Source organism: Fundulus heteroclitus, chromosome 16, assembly GCF_011125445.2.
Source record: "Fundulus heteroclitus isolate FHET01 chromosome 16, MU-UCD_Fhet_4.1, whole genome shotgun sequence".
Classification (NCBI taxonomy): Eukaryota; Metazoa; Chordata; class Actinopteri; order Cyprinodontiformes; family Fundulidae; genus Fundulus; species Fundulus heteroclitus.
Window position 1 is genome coordinate 28,764,903 of NC_046376.1, and position 22,615 is coordinate 28,787,517.

At 40.5% G+C, this 22,615-nt stretch overlaps 3 protein-coding genes across 4 annotated transcripts; 2 read left to right on the forward strand and 1 right to left on the reverse strand.

Annotated features, from left to right (window-relative positions):
* Positions 1 to 451: 451 nt before the first annotated feature.
* Positions 452 to 3,331, forward strand: rrp7a (ribosomal RNA processing 7 homolog A). Its single transcript, XM_012879636.3, has 7 exons — positions 452 to 565; positions 711 to 853; positions 938 to 1,063; positions 1,163 to 1,286; positions 2,665 to 2,762; positions 2,848 to 3,055; positions 3,150 to 3,331. Exons 1-7 carry the CDS (start codon positions 472 to 474, stop codon positions 3,233 to 3,235), a joined length of 879 nt encoding a protein of 292 aa, XP_012735090.2. The 5' UTR covers positions 452 to 471; the 3' UTR covers positions 3,236 to 3,331.
* A 2,161-nt stretch (positions 3,332 to 5,492) lies between these two features.
* On the reverse strand, positions 5,493 to 12,580 carry LOC105938062 (zona pellucida sperm-binding protein 4). 2 transcript variants are annotated; one of them, XM_036148372.1, is made up of 12 exons: positions 12,321 to 12,580; positions 12,046 to 12,170; positions 11,829 to 11,943; positions 9,685 to 9,819; positions 9,017 to 9,189; positions 7,720 to 7,796; positions 7,511 to 7,644; positions 7,257 to 7,440; positions 7,032 to 7,176; positions 6,187 to 6,256; positions 5,977 to 6,111; positions 5,493 to 5,811 (listed from the first exon to the last, which is right to left on the reverse strand). In XM_036148372.1, exons 1-12 carry the CDS (start codon positions 12,517 to 12,519, stop codon positions 5,771 to 5,773), a joined length of 1,533 nt encoding a protein of 510 aa, XP_036004265.1. In that variant the 5' UTR covers positions 12,520 to 12,580; the 3' UTR covers positions 5,493 to 5,770. The 2 variants fall into 2 exon arrangements, with proteins under 2 accessions (XP_036004265.1, XP_012735130.3); XM_012879676.3 differs by having other exon boundaries at positions 5,493 to 5,899; positions 12,321 to 12,578.
* A 182-nt stretch (positions 12,581 to 12,762) lies between these two features.
* wbp2nl (WBP2 N-terminal like) lies at positions 12,763 to 20,211 on the forward strand. The gene is made up of 9 exons (XM_012879675.3): positions 12,763 to 12,881; positions 13,014 to 13,245; positions 17,057 to 17,165; positions 17,280 to 17,418; positions 17,550 to 17,642; positions 17,810 to 18,013; positions 18,439 to 18,549; positions 19,064 to 19,140; positions 19,241 to 20,211. Exons 2-9 carry the CDS (start codon positions 13,187 to 13,189, stop codon positions 19,295 to 19,297), a joined length of 849 nt encoding a protein of 282 aa, XP_012735129.2. The 5' UTR covers positions 12,763 to 12,881; positions 13,014 to 13,186; the 3' UTR covers positions 19,298 to 20,211.
* The last annotated feature ends 2,404 nt before the right edge of the window (positions 20,212 to 22,615 follow it).

The following is a 22,615-nucleotide window of genomic DNA, read 5'->3' on the forward strand; positions in this document are numbered from 1 at the left end:
AACCAAGAGAAGACGGTTTTGTGTTAAATGAGTGCATCTATTGCTTTTTATTAGTGTTTGGGGGAAGGTTGTGTTTAAATGCCTAATGAGAAGGCTGCTTTACAGATAATTTATCAGTGGAGTCGTCACGTTTGAGCGAATGCAATAGAAACAACAGGGTCCGTTTGGACCTGCCAGTACCTCTGGTTCAATAAACAATACCAAGCAAGAGTCAATAGCAGAATAAGCCGTTTGGTAGAAATAATTTAACTAGTTTTCATGGGCAGAACCATTTTAAGGAAGAGATAAACTCGCCTTTTTTATTTATTACCATTCATATTATGAAAGGATGAATATCACGATAAATTACTGCGATTTTTTGAGTGTGTTTTATAACTAACGGTGCTCCCTATATATTTAAAAATTTACCTAAAACCTGAAATAGAAATGCAAAAGAAAAAAAAAAACGGAAACGTCAACGTTGTACCGCGGATGCGCTTCCGGTTGAAAAGGTCACACAATATGGCGCCGTCTAAGAAGAAACATGCTACCAAGGAAGCGTGTGTTATTCCTGGAGGATTTACGGGTATTTATCGTTATTTTTTCATGATTGCTGTCTCCAGAAGGAGGGTTTTATCCAGGTCTATTCTGTAATCGTGTTGTGTCGTAATGTTAGAGCTTCGTGTGTTTGTGGATGCTGATGTTTTGGTTCTGCTCCGGTCTCTCTGCAGTTCTATCCTTACAGTTCAGCTCCGACAGCGCTGCACGACACTTTCTGTATGTGAAGGAGCACAAAGTCCGAGCAGAGAAGAGCTCCGTCAGACCGCTGGATCGGACTTTATTTGTGCTCAACATCCCTCCATACTGCTCAGAGGCGAGACCCCAGCTCCTAGCATTCAGCCTGATGCGATATATAATCAAAGAGGCTAACATTCATCTGCTATTTTGTGTGTTTTAGAGTGTTGTCAAAGGTTTATTCTCCCAGTTTGGCAGCGTTGCTTCAGTAGAGCTGAGCGATCATCCGGGTTCCCCTCAGGACTCTGGACCCAAGCTGTCCAAGGTCTTCAGACCAGCTGACAAACAGGTCAGCCTATTTCTAGTTTTCATCTCTTCAGTTGTGTGTGTGTGTGTGTGTGTGTGTGTATGTAACCAAGTTGATTATGTCTCTATTTATGTCTCCCAGGGTTTCAAGGTTGGCTACATTGTGTTTGAAAGCCCCTCCAGTATAGCGGCAGCTAAATCCCATCCACATAATGATCCTTTGGTGGTGAGCACTGAGCAGCGGCCAGTGAAAACAGGAGTACAGAGTGAGTCACCAGTTTTCACGTTTTACAATCCAAACAGACCGGATTTTAACAGAGTTTCTGCAATTTTTTTTAAGGACATTTTATGTGATCGACCCCCTCCCACAAAGTAGGCCATGATTTATAAGTAGTGGGGAAGGATTACAATAGCTAAAATCCAAAATGATTAAGAAGTGAATTAGTATTCAGCTGTCTTAACTCATATAGCCTTAAATTAAGGGGGAGTGGTGGCCTCGTAGATAGAGAGCAGGGCACTTGCATCCTGGTTCAACTCCTGCACAGACTGCCACCCTGAGCAAGACCCTCTGCCCCAGAATGCAGAGGACAAATTTAATGAAGTCCTTTGCAATGACAATAAAGATTATTAGAATTAAATCCACAGCAAACACCTGTCTTCCAAAGGCACTTATTTGTACTCTATTCACAATGTTCATACAGTTTTCTTTTTGTGTGTGTGAAGCCCTCTGAGGGTTGTTTGAGAACATTAGTGAACAAACATTATCACGACGACAAGGAACACAGCAGGCAGATCAGGGACAAAGTGGTGAAGAAATTTAAAGTAGGGTTAGGTTAATAAACAATATCCTAAGCCGGGAGCATCTCAAAGAGCACCGTTTAATCCAATTATCCGACAATGGAAATAGCATGGCGGGACTAAGTCATCTTCCATCTACCTAAACTGGCAGACCAGACAAGGGGCGCATTAATCAGAGAAGCTGCCAAGAGGCTACTAGTAGCTCTGCAGGAGCTACAGAGATCTACAGCGGACGATAGTCTGCCAACACCAAGAGTGAATAAATGAATGTAGTAATTGAAAACAGCCAAAAGAAATCCTGTTTAAAGTTTCTCTCAAATCATGTAGTGGGCATGGAAGACAAACAAAGTGTATTGGAGAGATGAGACCAAAAAAAAATGGTTTTGGCAAACATGGAAACCAGCGTGTGTGGGAGAGATGCCAACACTGCCCGTCAACTAGAGCATACTGTTGCCTTGGTGAAACGTGGTGGTGGCAGCATCATGCTGTGGGGACGCTTCTCTTCTGCCGGGAAGCTGGTCAGAGTTCAAGGGAAGACGGATGGAGCTACATATAGAGCAGCTTTAGAAGAAAACATTTGAAATTCGTGCACCTTTTCCTTCCAGTTTACAAGCATGCCTTACTTTGTGTTGGTCTGTTACGTACAATTAAAAAAAGAAACTGAAATTTGGGGTTATAACATGTTAAAATGTGAAAAAGTTAAAGTGAATACTGCAGCAAGACACTGCATCTCCTGTTACTTTGACTATAGAGATATCATTTTAGTTTATGTTTAGAGAGCAGTCGGCAGATTGCAGAAAGTCCATGTGACAAATGCGTGTTGTTTGGTGTATGTCCCCATGACAGAATGGATCCAGCAGTACTCAAAGTCCTTCATTCGGCCCGACAAACTGCAGCTGACAGTCGACTCTTTCATGCAGGACTACGACAAGCGGAAAGAAGAGGTAAGAACGGCACGGGTCGTCCTCCGGAAGCACGCCATCTCCATCGAAGTTCATGGGACTTAAACCTGACTTTGGTTTGTCACAGGAGGCAGAGCGACAGAGGCAGGAGGTTGAGAAACAGCAGGAGGACGAGGAGGGCTGGGTGAAAGTCACGAGAGGGCACAAGGGCGCCAAGGCCCGCCCTCACAGCGAGGCCGCCAACAAGAGGACTCTGCAGAGGGAGAAGAGGAAGAAGAGCAGGAAAGAGCTGATGAACTTCTACACGTGGCAGCACCGGAACACGCAGAAAGAACGTAAGTTTCTCATATTTCAAGAACCCTGAACCACAAAAGAACATTAATGTTAAGAAGGAAGTAAACCTTTTTTCTGATCCATTTTCTGCTCCAGATATTGCGGAACTGAGAAAGAAGTTTGAGGAGGACAAACAGCGAATAGCTCTGATGCGAGCGCAGAGGAAGTTCAAACCTTACTGAATCGACTGCTCCTCTTCGGCTAATTAAGCTGCTTTTCTGTTTTAATTGCTTCATATATTTGGGATTTCATTTGTTAATAAACTTCTGTTTTTTTCATGGCTATCAAATTATTGGCTGTTACCATGACCCTGGAGTTGTATACAGTAAGATTTTTAAAGGTTATCAGGTTGTGAAACCTTTTAAATTCTATAGTTTTGATTTTTAGGTTTTATTTTTTTTCACATTTTACATGAACAACCAAAGTATTGTTCCTGATTTTGACCACTTGTATGACTAGCTAATTACAGCTTGGAAAGTCTGGGGCTAGGCCTTCATTATGTTTATTGGGATTTTATATGATAAACTAGTAAAGAATTGCATAACTGATGTAAAAGAAAAACTGCAGAATATTTGACCATATTCTTAAAACTGCATGGACACAGCTCTGGGTGAAGGGTCGTTTGGCTGGAAAGGTCAACCTCCACCTCAGTTCCGACTCTTTCGCATCATCAAACATGTTTGGGCCAGGATTGCCTTGTTTAGCTCGGTCCAGCTTCCCTGATGCCTTTCTTGGTGAAGAATAACATTCCCACAGCATGATAGTCCCAACACCAGGTTTCACAGGGAGAATGCTGTGCTCAGGGTGATGTGCAGCATTAGTTATACGTATCGTTTTGCGTGTGCTATTAAGTTAAATTTTAGCCTAAATCTTCAGTAGGGCATCCTTTTTGTTTGCAGTCTCCTATAAAGGACTTGTCAAACTTTGAACGGGATTTCTTTTAGCTTTCACGTTTCCAGTGTTGACAGATTCTCCCACCTGAGCTTGCAGATCAACAGCTCCTCCAGAGTTACATTCAGCCTCTTGGCTGCTATGATTAACGCTGTTATTGGTCAACCTGTGCTGAACCACCATGTCCTAGTAGGTTTGCAGTTGTGCCATATTCCATTTACAGATGATGGATTGAACAGTGAGAAATTGTTTTCCAACCTGACCAACAACTTTATCTGTGACATAATTGTCATGATGCTGCTTCCTCCACTTTTCAGATTTTTACGTGTAAAAGTTTGAGAACTGGATAGATTCTCCCACCTCAGTATTGCACCACTTTATGGACTGTTGCATAACATCGGCTTGGTTTACCTTCTAAATCCAAAGAAGCCTCTGAAGAATCTTTGTTAAAGTGGTTCCCTGTGAAGAGGATGCTCAGTGTTTTTATTTCATGGTTTTCCCACTCTACAACCTGGGCCGACAGGAGTCTCCCCAAGACCTTTATGAACGCTCTCCTGGGCCGGATGAAGGTCAAAGAGTGACTGCAGAATCCTACATAACTGGTTCACACAGGCCATCAGGACCTGCAGCCCTGTTCCAAGCCTCTCCAGCTGGCTCTTTTCTTAACTAGACACATCCAGAGAGACTAAAGGGAGCACCAGCATCTCCTGATGTGGTTGAAGAAAACAATGAGCAGCAGCTGAGTTTCCACCTCACTGAGGTGGAAAATGAAACTTGATGTGCGACTCAAAAACTGCACGACAGAAATTGGACACTTTTGGCAAGAGGGGAAGAGGTTTAGAGTTATCCTGAACTGAAACCACTGAAGAACACGGCCAGCTCCTATGCCTTATACAGACTGAGCTTTTTGGATTCCCTTGCTTCAAGCTTGTAATTTGACAATGCATCATTATTCAGTGCTCTAGTTTTATTCTGTGCCCCCTCTAATCTTAATTTTGACCTGCTTTTGTACATTCAAGTATTTTTTTTTTTTAAACATATATAGAGATCAGTCTCCCTTGTATACTAATCCATCCAAGGGAATGTACATTAGCTGGAGGAGAAAGTTATATTTCCTAGAGGTCAGTTCTCACCTCTGCTAGACTAATGGCAGTACTGCACAAGCCACCATTGCATTAATTACTGAAAAAATAAAATAAGACCCCCTGCAACTATATACACTTTAGTTTTCTTGAAACGAGAGAGGCTGCTGTAAATATGCACTGTCTGTTAAAAACTTTGGTGAATTCAAGTTTTCTTTTTAACCAAATATTGGTTGCAACTGGTAACTCAGCCCCTTTCGTGTTGATTTATCAAGTTTTGTAGAACCACTGGACACGGTCAGGGTTTTTCGGTCAGAGCCGATGACTTCTAGATGTTGAACCCACTGCCTCATACTCGCCTCTGGAAGGAAACCAGAAAGCTTGCAAAACCTGGACCCATATTATGAAAAGATTTTCAGCATGGAAAAAATAAATAAAAAAGGTCCAGAGCTTACATTGTGTTAACCAAGAATGGAAATGCACTTTATTTTCAGTATTACAGTATTTCATTTCCTCTGCTACTAAATCATCAAAAACAGTGAAGAGTAGCAAACATGTCTCTGTCCATGACAAACGAAAATTAATCCATGTTCAAAATTCATTTGTGTTCTCTATCACCATTCATTTCACTTCTGTAACAATCTTTTCTGAAAAAATAAATAAATTCAAATTAATATTCGGTTATGGTACAAATAAAGCTGTTAAAAAATGTGAGAAAACAAATGTGAGATTTCTTGAGCTTGTTTAAAAGGGATCTTCGGTATCAACCCTCTGTCCCCCGACATCTGTGGATGGTCGACCAAAGAGCAAACAGCAGAATCAGCAGCAGGGCGGCGCCAACACCAGAGACAACATAGAGCATCACTCTGAAGACTAGGAAACGGGAGGCCAGTTACAACCGAACCGTTACCATCGGCATGCTGACCGTTTTGTTTGAAAGGAGGATTTACCCGTGCTCAGATTTTCACACTGAATGCCATCTGGTTCAGGTAAGCTTTGGACCGGCTGAAGCGGCCCCAAGGAGACGAGCTGGACCTTATGCGATGTAGGGGTGGCCTGTCTTCTGCGCCTCTCAGCATCTGATGCTGTGGAGGCAGAAGACGGTAAAATAAAATAAAAAGAATAATGAAAAGGAAATAAAAAGAAAAAGCCATACTTACAGATGATAGTGCAACGTTGGGTACAATCAATGTCTTCTGTGCAGATTTCCACCCAACAATAGAAGTACATCTGAAAAGTAGAGGTTACACATCTGTAGACATGACAACCTTGGTATACTGCAACAGTGCCAGCCCAATAAGCACAACCAGCAAATGTATGTTAAAAGGATCAAAATAAATTCAATTCATTGCTGTACAACATCTCACTTTAAAACTTTTTTTGTAAAAAGTGCATTAATTTAGCTAGGATTTAATTATGGTAAGTAACCAATTCACCACAGAGGACCTATGTGGCTGTGAGCCCATTTTACGTCTAAAAGCAGCACTAAACACCACTGGGTTTTTAGTAGGAACTGATGGGGTCAATCTAAAACCAGTTTGCGGCAGCAGATTTACCCAATACCCAGACAACAGTCCAAATGGGTCCAGGATAAAACAAAGGATGCATTTTCATGTTCATGTTAACAACAGTGGAGGATCTGAGATTTTGTGGGCCTGCTCTAATCCCAAAGGGAACCCTTGGGAACATACTGTGGGTGACAGATTTCTTGCAATCGGAGATATATGTAGATTGATCTCCAGCTTCCTCCACAAGTTGATGTGCCCCTGGGCCAGGCATTAGACCCCAAGTTGTCCATCAAGCTGTGCATCGGTGTATCAATGAGCATGCGTTAGAGAGTCCAATTGGGTAAATGTAGCTCTAGTGTAAATTTTTGTATGACTAGACTAGAAAAGCGGTGCATAAATTAAGCCCATTTATCATTGTACACTTCATAAAAAAAAAAAAAAAGGGGGGGGGGGTAATAAATGTATCCAGTGCTGTAGCTAAGATCTTCTAAGGTTACCTTTTCCACACTTGGTTTGCCAGTATCAGGGTCCAGGAAGGCAAAAGTCTTCACGTCAAATCTCCTAACTTGAGAGTGAGTGGTGGTCTTCCCCTGGTTGTCCACAGGGACGGAGCTTCTCATGTTGTCTAGAGGGTTGGGACATCTGTCCAGGGAAAACTGAAGTCATTCCACTTTCACGGTCCAGCACGATTCTCAGGTAGGCGCGTCGCAGACACCACTCACCCATCGTGGAGTAGGGTCCACACAGAGTGCATAGACACAGGGTAGGCGAAGCAGTCTCGCACACGAAGCGAGAGCGCGGGGTCAGGGGACGGAGGAACGATGGAAATCTCCACGTTCACCGTTTCACGCAGCGGCAGTTTCAGAGGAAGCTGGTCCTTGGGAATAAAGGTAGTAAAGGTAGCGTCTGGAGAGGAACCAGAGTGGGTCAGGGGTGGCTGATGAGCAATTCGAGCTGGCAAAAGTAAGTCTACTACCTGTTGCTAATCTCATCTGCACAGTGATGGTTCCTTGTGCAACCACAGCGGGTGGATTGGTCACTGTATACAGGGACCTCAAGTCTTTTGCACGTTTGAAATCCGTTTCCTTATATTCACACTCAATCTGAAGACTGAAAACATAATCGTCAGCTCCTGTACTCACCAGGGGAGAAAGAAAAAGGATAGATAAAGGGTTACAAGCATACCGAAATGGTGAACGTCTTTTGTTTTTGTTGTTCTGCTCCTCCACTTCAACCTCATAGATCACCAGATCTCCATCTTTCTACAAACCAAGCAAAAGATTCAGTCTCTCAAATGACTATCAATGCAGATGTTTAAAAAGTGAGAAAAAACCTTTAGTGGGTCAACTCATGTAGTGCTTTTCACACGTACCCACATCTCTTGAGCATTTCCAGATCTTGTGTCACATTACAACCACAAACCTTTGCACTATTTTGTGTGTTGGTCTATCATGTAAAATTTCAAAGTAACTTAAAGTGAAAGGAAAAAAAAAATGCAAATGAAACATTTTACATGCATTCAGCTTCTCAAAGTAAATACCACAGAAATGCATTTTGCTGCTAGTCTCTTTTAGGTATGATTCTACCAGATTTCCACAAATACAGAAAAAAAAAACATTCAGATTGGATCTTCAGGCCAGGAAGACTGGATGGAGAGCATCTGTGAAGATACATTTTCAATTCTTGTCAGAGATTCTCAGTCAAATTTAGTTCTGGACTTTGACTGGTCCAGTCGAACACGTGAAAATCTTTTGATCTAAATCATGTTTTAGATGTTTTTTCTAATGCTTTCATCACTTGAAAGGCTTTAGCGACCTGTCTCTTATTGTTGGACTGCGCCATTTTTACTGCATCTACTTTCAGTGTAACTTCACATGCCCAAAACACAAGCACAATAAAGGTATACTGAATCGAACATTCTCCCACCTGAGCTGTTGATCCAATCCAATACACTTTATTTACATAGCACATTTAACAACAGTAAAAATTTCCAATGTGCTGTACATAACAAAAAAAAAACAAAAAAAAAAAACAGAGGACCACACAACTATGCAGTGTTAAAAGCCAAACGAATAGAAGTGGGTCTTAAGACTTAAAACACTCCACTGTGGATGCTGTTCATATTTGGAGGGGCAAAGTATTCCAAAGTCTGATCTCAGCAACTACTCCAGAGTTACTGCGAGCAATTTGACCACATGTGTGATTAATGCTGTCCTTGCTCCGCCTCCCGTTGTCAGTGCACAATCACATCTTTGTAGGCTAGAAGTTCTGCTATCCACTTCTCAATTTTAGATGAATTGAGCCAATAAAATACCTTGAGAATAGTTGTTTTTTTAACTTGACTAAATGGTCAAGAGGTTTCAGTACTTTTCCAAAGCACTAATGCAGCTTGTTAATGGACATCAGACCCCACCCCTCATCTCCATTGTCCTGCTAGAGCAGACATCTAAATATGAAGACAGATTGAGGCTTGATGGCTCACCTTCATCTTTGCACCACAGTCCGTGACTCCCATCTTGAAGACAGCAGTGTCCGGAGTTGAGACCACGGGCAAACAGTGAGGCTGATCTTTGATTACAAGGCTGCTGGGATCAATGGGTGGGTAGGTGTCTGTGGCCTTGACCGTGAACACAAAGTGTCCATCCAGAGAGCAGGCTAAGCAAAGTCGGAAAACAAAAAGGAAGTGTCAAAAATCAAAGCAGCTTTATACGTCCCTCTTGGGAGAAATTTGCCTTTGACAGAGGGTTTTACTGCACAGGCACAGTTTGCACTCTTTCATAACTTCCCATGAATGAATGGATGGATAAAACCCTTCTCAAAAAACAAAACAACAACAACAGAAAAAAAAAAAAAAACACCATTCATTAAACACACTTCATTAGAAATAACTGGTTAAAAAGTTTATATAAAAACAGTGGCAAATTTAATATCATCCTGGTTCAAAGAGAACTAAAACAAAACGACTTATGCTCCTCCTACCCCCTTACTTACACAATCAGAAACAAAATGTCAAATGAAGACTTAATCATCTACATGAGCTTACAGGTGTGAGATAAAATATAGTTTGGCAAATTTTGAGGGAGCTGGGAAGGGTCTCTTATGCTACAATCCACCTAGCACCCTTACAGAGAGGTTAAGTGGTTCTCCTACCGTTAAGTCTGTAGTAGCAGGCCGAAGCCTGAACATCATAGCAGCATCCCAGTTTTTGGCAGGCGTAACTGGTGATGCTTTGGTGGCCACAGTCTATAAGCAGGGATTTATCAGCATCACAATCGCCCAGGGAAGCTGGAGAAGAGACACATTTTGATAGTCAAAGGTTTCCCCCAACAAACCTTTGGGTAATGTAACATTTTTAAGCATTTATTGTTAGGATTTTGCTAGCCTTTAAATAAATATTCAGAAGATAAAGTCTCATCACCCAGGTTCCAAAGAAAGAAAGAAAATAGATATTGGACAAAGTGCCTAGTAACAGTATTTATCCTCAGTTAGCTTCATCATATCACTCAAGACTTTAATCTCAGAAGCTTCGAAGTATTTTATTGGCCTATAAGGGTATTCTTCAAATAATGTGAAATTACTAAATTCAGACGCATGCATTGCGGCCATCTTGTGGTTGTACAAGCAGAGCGGTAACTCTTGAATAGTTTACTTGTATGAGTCAAATGGTGGACACATTTGTCCTGAATATCGCCTTAACCGATATATTATGGCAACGACAAAACACCGCTGCTGTGTTGGCATCTGCTGGAGTGACTCGTGGTCTGATGGTGACCACATGAAGGTTATCTCCCCCCCCCCCCCCCATTGATTTTCCAAAACCCCAAAGGGTGCGGAGAAATGTCGGTGTTGGATACGAGCTTGTAACCAAGAGGACTTTACTATGGAATCTGACCAAAGACGCCTAAATGTGCTCTCTACCTTTACTCAGTTGTAAGGAGCCAACACTAGAAAGTCCAGATCTCAAACCAACAACTGCAACATCTGTGCAGGTAGGTGATGTTTATTTGCCTTTTTCTCAGCAGCTTTAAAAACATCCAACAATCCATGAGGAGTATCTATGAGAGCTTCAGTGTTGCATTTAGTCTGCTTATTATAAGCGAATTTGGGCTTTTTTTTTTTTCTCTAAAGTTGTTTGCAACTTTTCCGAGTCAGCGGTTGCTGGTTCTTGGGTTTGTTTTTGAATGTGAAATAGTTTTTTAGACTCATCTGTTTTTAAGTCTATTCTCTGCAATAAGCACTATAATAATTTAAAATATTAGGCCTGTAATATTGTTTGTTTCTTAGTATTAGCTGTAATTCTACGCAGATTCAGCAGGTTAATTCCTTGCGTTTGATCTGTTGTGAGCGGATAGCCTCTGCCACCGTTCTAATATTGCTTTCTTTCCGCTCATTATGAGGCTTCTACGTTTTAACCGTTAAACTGTTCTATGCTGGGTTTCTAGATTTTAACAGGTTTAAATGAAACTCCTGGGACCTAATCATCTTCCAAAATGATTATTTCCAAATCATTTTGGCTATAATCCAAATTTGGATTATATCCAAAATGGCATTTCGGTTGTTGCCATTCTAGTTTGCATTCTTCTTGTCCGACCAGCCGGGAAACTCGGGCTGGCTCCGGGCAAATGTGATGTCATTTGAGGAATGCCCTATTTATGTGGCAGACAAACACATAAATAAGGCACAATTGTAAAGTGGAAGGAAAAAAAAAAATACATCTTTTACATGAGACATGCAATTGCGTACAGCCCCCTCTACTCTGATACACCTAATAAAACCCAGAGCAACCCATTGTCCTGAGAACTCCCCTAAATAGTAAGCAGTCTCCAGCTGTTTGCAATTTAATCTCAGCCCAGCAGTGAAGGACTCAGAGGTTTGACAGGACATTGGTGAACAACGAGCCTCAATAAGATCAAGGATCAAGGCAGACGGATCAGGGGGATGCTGTAGTGAGGTTCACAGCAGGATTAGTTTATTAGACCATAGCCGATGCTGATGGAGCACTGATTAATCGGTCTTCTGAAAACTCAAAGAGCATAGTTTAGCTCCAAATTTATTCTTGGACATGGCCATCGACATCAGGAAAGCATTAAAAAAAGAGAAAGCCAAGATGTTTATGGTAACTCTGGAGGAGCTGCAGAGAGCCACAGCTCAGAGGGGAGCATCAAGAGAACTTTGGGCACAAAACAGATTTGAACTGTACATAAGAGTGGCAAGAAGAAAAGTCATTGGAAAGTATTTAACTGTAGGCCTATAGTAATTGATTCCTATTAATATTTAAATCAGCAGTCACTCACACATTGGCTGGGTCTTCTGACTGCTTCTTTTTATCAGAGGACAGCTGATATTTACTCTGATCCACTGGTTCTCTCCTGCCATCTGGACCAGCAGAGGGATAACCACGTTGTTGCCCTGCAGAGAAAAAGAAAATATGTGATGCAGAGAGCTTTTGGGTAGTACTTCTCTTTATGCATGATGAATTTTTGTATTATTTTTTTTTAACTGAACCCATACCTCCACCCTTGCATAGCAGCTGTCGTATCTACTGAAAAACGACAGGTTCTGGTTCTTCTCTTTACCCACCCTCACTCCACAGGACCCCCTTGACTTAAGTAAAGGAATTGTAGTTCCTGACACGTCTAAACAACAAAAGGATTTGCACAACTATGAGAGGGTTATGTAAAAAATGAATTTATTTTAAAATGACATTGACTTAGCCTATTGCTGCCAAATAAATGGCTGATAAAGGTAATCTGCAATTATAGTCAACGCAGCAGGCACGATCTTACCTCTTACATACAGATTATTTGTGACCAGTGGACCAAACACTGCTTTCATCCCACGGACTGAGCAGGTGACTTTCGGCAAAGCCAGCTGTGGGTTCTGCACCGGTTCCTTCCACTGAATGGCGGAGATGCAGCAACAGTGCTTCGCCATCAAGATCAAAACTAAAGAAACAAAGTTCGTTTTTTCAAAGTTATGGATCATCTTCTTTTAATTTATATGAGATATTTTCTTTTTTTTTTTTTTTTTGACTCCAAGGTCCCGAGGTCTTTGTATGACTCTCGATGGAGGTCACGTGATGCCTGGCAATTAGCGTTAATTAGTCTAAAGCGTGTGTCCTCCCTAATGAAAGGAGCAGAGAGCTAACAAAGCCAGCCTCATTTATTATTTTCGCTTTCACATGTGGGAACTATATTTCACATTAAGAACGGAAATTATTGAAAGGTCCAACATTTATTTGTGATCAAAGTTTGAACTGGCTGCTGCTCAGTTCACAAGCGTTCCCGTGACTTTGGGTGCGCCCCATTTGTCACCCGGCGAGGCAACCGGTGCGACCCTGGGTGGAGGTAGGTTGGGTAAGAAGACGCCATTGAAACGGCGCATCCACCCACTTGTTAAAATAACCCCTTTAGGCTATTAAATGTTAAAACTGCTTGACATACCCTGTTTGTTCTTTAATACCCATATAATGTAAACAGCCGCCAGTGGCAGCGAGGAAAAGTTGGGGGAAAGCGTCCAGCATCAGGTCACGAGTTCTCAGGCGCTGTGGTGACGTAAGGACTGCGTCATCGGCGGACCACCCATCCGTGACGGTTTCAGGCGTTAGCATCGACCACAGGCAACAGGAGAAGCTCCACGGCTCCTGAACATCATGGCTCTAAACAGGAACCATTCTCAAAACGGCGGAGTTTTAATCAACAACGGAGAAACGTACGTGTCTTACTGCCTTATTTCCCTGGGGTTTGTTTGACTAACCAGGCAGCCGTCATCTGTGTGTTTAGCCTGTTTGCATTCCAGTACGTAGTGCTAGCTCACGGGATAACGTTAGCAAAGCTATCCCGGTTGACTCCTTTTTTTTTTACTCGGAATTACGGTGATTCCACATATAATAACCTTTCTAAATAACATAAAAAAGTGTAATGCTGTATTTTTTTTTACCCTTATGGTGTCGTGAAATTTGGTTTTGCTTTTGGTTAACTTGTTTCGTTAGCCGTCTGTCATAACAGGAAGTAATGGCTGCTTTCATGTTGACATTTTGTGGCAATAATATCATCACGCACTAATTTTACGCAATCTCTGTTTACAAACCGCGATGGAAAATCCCGCATTTGCCTAAAACGTCCCAAAGTTAGTTTTATTCAATACAGTCACATAGCTTTGACATTATTTGGGTTATTATTTAGATTTTAGTTATTATTTCCAAAATGAATCAAAATACACACCTCATGTGAGAAATTAATGAATAAGTCATAGTGTGGAAATTGACCCGATTCCCTCTACCGTGGAAATTACCTCAACGAAACCAGTGTATCACATTTAATATTCCTGAATTATAGGGGAAGGTTACCAAAACATAAACCTGCACAATGGATAAATACTGAATTTTTTATTTATTTATTACACCTGAACTAAAAATTGGACCATTACCAAAAACTACCATTTCAGTCAAAATAGCAAACCACCACATGTAATTTGATGGACTTTTTCTAAGTTTAACAAAAATCTGGTTCAAGTGAAGGACGTGTGCTTTGACACATGAATGAGGGCGATCTTAATAATAGATTTTATTTGTGACTCACTTTACATTTCCAGTAAATCTCAATGCTACAGTCGATTGAAAAACTACTAATAAAATAAGAACAAGGAAATTAAAATGCAGGTAAAATCTTGCAATAACTTCATTTACTGTTAGGTTCAAAACAACATGCTGCTTATTGTTTTTTTGTAGTATTATAGCCTTTGAATATAAATTCAAGTGGGAACTGGCTGACTTAAAAGAAAAACAAAAATTGGTCTTCACTTGATTAAACCTGATCTGTGCATCTCTAGTCAAGCCGAATGTGTTAAAATAAAATGTTACTTTCCTGTTTTGATTCTCACTTTTTTTTTTGTTCTTAAGATTGCAATTTATTTTTGTAGAAATATGCTTTTATTTTTGTTGAATGTTTTTTTTTTTTTGTCTCATAATGGGTTTTAGAAACATTTGCAGTGTTTATTAGATCTGCACTGATCACGCGTTTGGTAGCTGACACCCATTTCCAAATTTCATGTAAGACCTGATTCTGTTTTGGATTTTCTTTCCTAAAGACTGCAACGCATTATAATATAACTAAGGAACTAAAAGATTATCTCCATTTCTGCGTTGAAGCTTGTGTCTGAATTTTATCATGCTAAAAAAAGCGCATCAAAGTCCACGTTGGTTGATGATGGCGTCGTTGCTTCGCCTTCCTCTGTAGCCCTGCATGCGCCTCACTCTCACAGATAACAACGAAGATGGCGCCGTGGCGGTGTTGAGTTCATGCGGAGGCAAATGTCGCTGTTGTTATGGCTGTTGGTAGCGTCCTCGGCCTCTCCCTTTCTAACGAGCCCGCTCCCCACGCTGTGTCCACTGCCAACCCACGTAAAGATCACGTTGAACATAAAGATGTTTGTGTCTGATCCCCCGCTGTGGTGGTACGTTTACTTCACATGTCACAGCGCCACCAATGGGCCCGGCATACCTACTACAGATCTTTAAGTCCTCTTTTTCTTAATCGTCAAAGAACATTTACCGTGTTCGTCTTCATGTGGGCGGGGCCTGATTCTGATCTCTTGCCAATTAACTGGTTCATCTTTGGAGGTTAGGTTGGTTCTTGTTGGTCTAATGATATTCTAGGAAACATCAATTATGGCAAAGGGATCTTGTGGTTTCCTACAACTCCAACAATGCATAGTAAGAGGATTATTTGACAAGTGAAGCCTCAGTTCTCTAACATGTTGCTTGAGTTTAAGCGTAATTGCCTGGCTGTTGATTTTGCACAAATTAGATTTAGAATCTTTACTGCAAGGTATTTCTTTCCTTATCACAACTCAATATCAGCATGTCCTTTCTCTCCTGTTCCACAGGTTGATAACGCAGACATTAAAGCAAACCGTAGAGCTTAACTCGTGCGTCCTTGCTAGCCGTAGTGTGGTCGGCTACTGTGACCTCGTGCTAAAGATAGCAAAGTTAACGTTGGAGGTATTCTCTGGTTCTGCAGCACATCTGTGTTTTTGCCGGCTTATGAGCTTGGAAGGAACAATCTAACACGGACTGTTCAAAGTGCGGCCCGGGGGCCATTTGTGGCCCCTGTTTTGTTTTTGTTTGGCTCCCTAAACTGCATTTCATGAAAGATTTGGCTGGCCAGCGCTAATGGCTGGTGCAGAGGGAAACCTTTCATTTTTAATTAGGGGAAATTATTACGGAGAAGTTGAAATCTTACAATTGAATGTTAGGTAGAGCCCCAAACATTTTAGATTTTGGAAAATAATCTGATTGCGAATTTTTTTTCTTTCTTAATATTGCGATTTAATGTGATTTTTGTTTCCAGTTTAATTTATCATGTCTTTTTAAACATATACAAACAACAAATCAATTTGTTTCCTCGCCATGTGGATTAGTTGCTAAAAGACCCACAGCATCTAAACTCAGAGCAGAAATGATTGCGTTCTGCCTACAATATATTTCAACCAAAATTGCCATTTTGACCTTTCTCTGCGTTAACCACAAGCAACAAAAATGGCCTCTAAATAAAGATGTTTGTAAACAAGGACTATTTAAAACAAGAACTTTTAATGTTTCTATAATCAGAATATTATTCAAGAGAACAGCTTTTAGTTGATTTGGACATCAATCCTTGATGAACATAAAGTGCAAAGTCCAACCAACAAGCAAGTCTATGTATTAAACTGATTGACATGTACTTAATGCTATGTATGATTATATAAACTCTAAAACAAGTAATAAAATTAGATTATCTCACTGCTGCAACTGTCTTCCCTTCCATGTGGAGGCAAACCCACTTTAAACATTTTACCGACACCTAATGGACGTGTCTAATTCACTAATGTTACATAGCCAAAAATTGCAGACTCTGCGATTTGGAAATTGCGTTTTTTAAATTGCGATTATATTGAAAATGCGATTAATTGTTCAGCCCTAAAACATTTGTCTCTTAATAACTACAGATCTTCCATTTTAATTTCATAGTAAATAGGACTACGTCTGTCCAACTGCTTTTACGCAAATGTAGACTTTGATGCATTAAAATGTGATTGGAATTCATGTATTTAAATTGGCTAAATGCAGAAAGTCTATTTAGTTTATTTAAAATCAGCTTATTTTATAGAGCAGGTAAGAAAACAAATCACAATTGTGAGTATTTTATTTAATGTTTTGGCCCTTGAGTGCTTTTGATTTGACAGTTTTGGTCCACGAGCCGAAAACACCCCTGGTCAGACCAATAGTTACGCTTAGATCCGTGCTTCGGATAGGGCCTCGTGGTAAATCACATCAGTCGAGGTTTTTAAGGCTAAATTGGTTCTGCAGTTGACTCTCATCCATGATCGCCTAGAGGAGGTCACAGTTTGAATATCCCTTTAGTCAGCAAGAATCAAACAGTGGACAGAAAACTTTTACTTTTGCTTAATGTTTTTTTTTTTTTTTTTTTTTTTTTTTTTTTTTTTTTTTTTTTTTTTTTATATCTGTTGATTGTCTCTACAGTGTCTTAAGGCAGTGTAAGAATGTGGAGCTGTCATTCAGTGACGTCACCTGCAAGACGGACCTGCTGAAGGGGACCAAGAAAGGCACCATTTACCTGACACCCTACAGGGTAACTCCGTTTTGTACAAGTAACACACCTTGGATGCTGCTGTGGTGTTCACCCTTTTCTCACAGCTTTCTTTTGTCACCCCCCCCCCCCCCCCTTTCATATTCACCCTCTCAGTTGGTGTTTGTGTCCAGTAACAACAAGGATTGCTTAGGCTCAGCCATGTTCCCCTATTACCTGATGAAGGGCTGCAGCATTGAGCAGCCGGTGTTTGGAGCCAACTACATAAAAGGCACCGTGTCACCTGAGGCAGATGGTGGGTGGCCATCTTTTTATCATAGTAGCTGATCAGGAGCCAGAAGATGAGCAGGGTTATTAAGAGAGGAAGAGGAATGAAGTTCTCTAATTGAAATGGGATGTTTTTTTTTTATTTATTTTTTTCTTCAGGTGGCTGGGAAGGTCAGGCTCAATTCAAGATGTCGTTTCCCAGTGGAGGAGCCATTGAGGTGGGACAGCATCTTTTCAAACTGGCCACAAATGGTTCGTATTCACATGTTTTTGATTGTCATTTCTTTTACCTTCAAATAATAACAGACGGTGAAAAGGGGAGCTTGTTGCTCTTAATGAATGTTCCATAAGTGTGACCAAAATATTTCTATAGTCCACCAAGCGCGGGATGATGGACCCTGTTCTCCTTTGTGTTCCAGCATCTCGTGCCGCTCCGGCCCAGAACGGTGCTCCTGCTTACGGTTACCCTTCACCTGGGATGGTGAACGGGTACGGTCCACCTCCGTCTGCTCCCAACAGCTATCCGTACGCACCCCCTCCCCAGCAGAATGGATTCTACCAGGGTCCTTCTCCTCCCACTGCTCCTGGCAACATGGGCTACCCCTATCCAGCAGCCGCCGCAGGTACAGACGGACTTTTACTTTCAAGCTGCATAGATGTTGTATGCATAGGTTAAGATGTTTCTGAACTGCTTTATGCTTAAAATGGATTTATTTCTCCCTCTTTCTGGCAGCTTAGTCTATAGCGCTTTTTATTAAAGGGGAATCATACTGTAGTCACATTTTGTGTCGTTACATCAACAACCTTTAATGTATTTTACTGGGATTTTATACAGTTCATCAATGCTAAGTAGCACATAATTGTGAAGTGGAAGGATAGTGTTTTTTTATGATAAAATTTTTTTATTTAATAATTCTAATATCTTACATGGTATTTGTATATGACTCTGAGTACTTTGGGGGTACACTGTGTATTGTGTACCTAAGTCCCATAATTGTACATGTTTTTATTTTTTTCCTTTTGACCCTCTGTTTTTTTCCTGTTCCAGGAATGTACCCAGCTGGATTTGACTACATGGCCCCACCCCCTCCTTACCCTGGGCCACCCCCGAACTGGACCCCACCACCCCAGAACTGGACGGCCCCCCCACCTCCTGCAGGTCTGTTTCTCTCTGACTCTCCTTCTCGTTCTCCTCTCGTTTTAAGTCTGTGTCACTGCACCCGTCAGATCTCATCTGTCTTTTTCAAGATGAATCATTTTGAAACACGGCACTTAAAAAAAAAAAAAAAAAAAATCAAAGGGGGTGGGGGGTGGGGGGGGGGGGGGGCGCTGCTAGTGTCTCATGTATTTTACATCATAATTACACATATTAAACAGTCCTCACTTGCAGAACTGTGCAAACACTCCTCTGGTGAGAACACACTGGTCCGGTGTGACACGTCTCTTTATTTTCGGTGGGTGTTCGTGTCGTTTCTCGTGTCGCTCCTTGGGGAATGCCCGGTTGATTCTGTCTGGAGGATTTCTGGAGCTGTCACTTAGGATTCATGTGACTAACCGTGCACTCCTTGCATGCCGCCGTTTTGAGCCGTAGCGTCTGTACCCTAAGCACGTTCTGCGTTCACGACTGTCGGCATTAATCTTCTTGTCTTTGTCACATCTCGTTTTACGCGCAGGTAACTCAAAGGCGGCCGAAGCAGCAGGCAGCGCGTATTATAATCCCAGCAATCCGCACAGTGTCTACATGCCTGCGGTAAGCTTCCTCGCACGTCGTTCTCCATGGACGTGTTAGCCGTACTTTTAAAGAGCGCGCTCATAAGTGTTTGTTTTTTTTTTTTTTACTTCCACTGCAGGAGCGGCCTCCTCCGTACGCACCGTATCCCAACTCCCCTGAGAAGAAGACAGACTGAGACTCGGGCCATCACCTCTGTGGCTCTCCTTGCTTCCCGTGTTTCCCAAACTAGATTGCGAAGCGACTAATGTTGATGGAAAACTGCTCTGGTTGAATAAAAAGTGAAGGGTATTGGCACAGAGCTCAAAGACGTCAGCAATGCTCTAACTTCCAATCGTTGAGGATGGAGCATAATTGTGTCTTTGATGTGCTGTCGTTTAAAAAAAAAAACAACAATATTAACTCTAACGTACATTCTCAGCACGGAAAATGATTATTTTCTATCTAATTCTCTAACACCAAAACTGTCCCTGTTTTTATAAAGTGTAAAATAAGAGGTAGTAAAAACATTTTCTGGTTATGTAATTGCAGTTAAAGGAGAAACTTTTCCACCAAAACACCGTATTCACAGCAAATAATGTGTTTTGTTTTCTCCATTTCCTTATTTTTTTTTTTTTTTTTTTGCTTTTTCTGTGTGTGTATTAATACATAAGCAAATATCTAACAACTTCATCTATCAGGAGTGTTTCTATGTGCTCATATACAATAGATTTTAAAAAGCTTAGTTAATTCTAAGCTCTTATTCACATAATATACATAATTTCTTTAAGATGGTTTAAGTTAAAACTAGCAGTGCAATGTTTGGGGTAAAGAGGATTCAGAAAGCTTTCACATGATCCATGTATGTGCAATCCCTGTTGTGATCCTGTATGCAGAGGTTCAGAGTGCTATGGGGGCTGCAGGCTATGCATCTCCTTTAGTGTGCGACAGTTTGTTTGGATTATTTGCACACAGATGTAGTAAGTAGACACTTTACCTGAGTTAACCAAATGTCTGTATTTTAATACCTTTTGCAGTTCTTTTTCTTTCTGCTGAATTTTGTTCCAATTAAAATCTGATAAATGAGTCATTTATTAAAGGTGATATTTTAAAGGTTGTTTTTTTTTTTAAATTGCATTTAATTTTAAAACCTTTTTATGTTTTTTGAACGTCTTTCAATAGTATTGGATGTTCCTTATTTAACCCCCTGCTTTCTCTTATGGGTTGTTGTCATTCAGTTTATTTTTATTATTAGTATTATTTGTAGTCGCTCAGTTTAGAAGCTGCTACGCATGCTTGGGAAAGACTGAACCCACGTTGATCGTTTTCATATTTTATCTTCTTAAAATCACAACCAAATAATTTTATTGAGCTTTTACAGGATAGTTTACAGTATTTTTCGGACTATAAGGCGCACCATGAATTTAGGTGTAAATTTACACCAGACGCTGCAAAGTACGCAGAAGCATGATTCTGCAGAGAGAAAAACTTTCATCATGGGTAAGTAATTACAGAAAGACAAATTATCAGTAATATATGGGTATAGTCTTAAATTCTAAATCAGTAATATATCCTGTGTTTCGATTACCTAAAAGTCCGTGTCTTGACCACATCTGATTAGAAATAGCAGATTTTAGTTTGTTAGCTTGTCACAACTACCAGTTTCACACATTCAAACTTCTTTGCTAAATCGCCAGAAGTCGGCCAAGTAGCCAAAAATTGTACTCAAGTAAGAGTAGCACTACTTGGACATATTTTTACTCGGATGTAAAAAGTAGCGAACCAAGAAATAAGAGTAAAGTATTTGGCAAGAAGGTTACTTAAGTACTAAGTAACTAATAAAATCTCAATATTTTAAAAAATAGAATTGGGCAAACAAATATTAATTCATAATACACAATCTGGCATTTAACAGACTAAAATAACAGAATTGGAAAATAAATTCAGGCAGAAAAAATATTTTTCATAATCATTTGTTCAACATAAAACTTTGAAATATTTGCAGCAGTTAATACAGTATGTTGGAATAATGCACAGTACTCCAAATGACAAAATCTACAGTGTTACACCATGTTCACTTGACCTCCAAATGACTCAAAGAGCCCAGCAGAAAATATCAATAAAACAAAAAAGCGTGTGTACAGACAGGAAGGTTCACTTTAACATAAACTGTGGATGTGTCTCTGGTGCATGTTTGGTTAAAATAGGTCTGTTCTTAATTCAGTGAAGTTCCTTGGAGTAAATAGGTAACAATCCAGTGCAATTTAGTGCTCCTAAAAGTACATTTTATTCAAAAAGTTACTCAAGTAAATATAACTTTTTACTACACACCCATGTAAACCACCCAAACTCAGATTGGATGGAGAGAAGCTGTGAACATCAAATTTCAAGATTTCCCGCAGATTTTCAGATGGACTTTGGTCTGAATGGACCACACGGCTTGGATTAACACCTTTATTGTAGTTCTGGTTGTCTGTTTTGTGAGGTTACCCTGCTGAAGTGTCAACTTCCTCCCCAGTCTTTGGTCTTTTGCAGCCTCTAACAGATGTTCTTCCAGCATCCCCACAGCATGATGGAGCCACCACCTTGTTTGATGGTGGGTGATAGTGTGTCCAGAGTCTTATGCAATGTTGGGTTTTTCTCCACATATGGTGTTTGCATATAGGCCTAAAAGTTAAATGTTGGTCTTATCTTTCAACAGCACCTGTTTCCTCATGTTTGTTGTCTCCTCTACATGGGTTGTGACAAACAGCAAACGGAGTTTCTAGAGGCTTTCTTCTTGTCAGTCTTGCCTAAATCCCTTGTACAGGAGGGTTTGGATGTTTGTATAGGTTAAATTTGTCAGAATTTTACTAAACAGTTGTGTGAGAGAAATTTGACTGACCTTGTGTTGCACAAATTAAAAGACAACCAGGAAATACAGACCGTAAATGAATAACATATTTATTGTGCAATTAAACAAGCTCAAACTTTAAAAATTAAAATCACTTTAAGCACAAACCCCTTACATGCACAGACAGATCACAAAACAATGGAGTTTCATGGAATAAAAATATGTATGTCATGCATTAAACCAAAAAGGTTTTCACTGAACACAGATGCTTTCTAGGCAAACGTATAATAAAGTAGATATAATCGTCGCACGAACAGCTAAAGGTCTGCCCCCCCCCCCCCCCCCCCCCCCCACCACTCATTTATAAAGTCTAATTCCACTTTATGGGCCAACTTTGCGCTGTCCGAGTTAGAAGTGTCCTCTAGCAACAAGTTTTCATGTCTACGTTTCTCCCTATTTATAACTATTATTTAAACTAAAAATGTGTATATTGACATTGACATCTATTGGGAGCTTTACAGAGACTTGTTTCCTTCATTTAAAGACAAAACTCTCAAGAAAATAAATTATTTACATTGCTTCATGCCTGTAGACAAGTGGAAGCCGATTCAGTTTTCAATAATTCTCTCATAAACTATTCTTATAATTTCAGTCATTCTTACAGTGAATTGTTTTTTTTTTTTT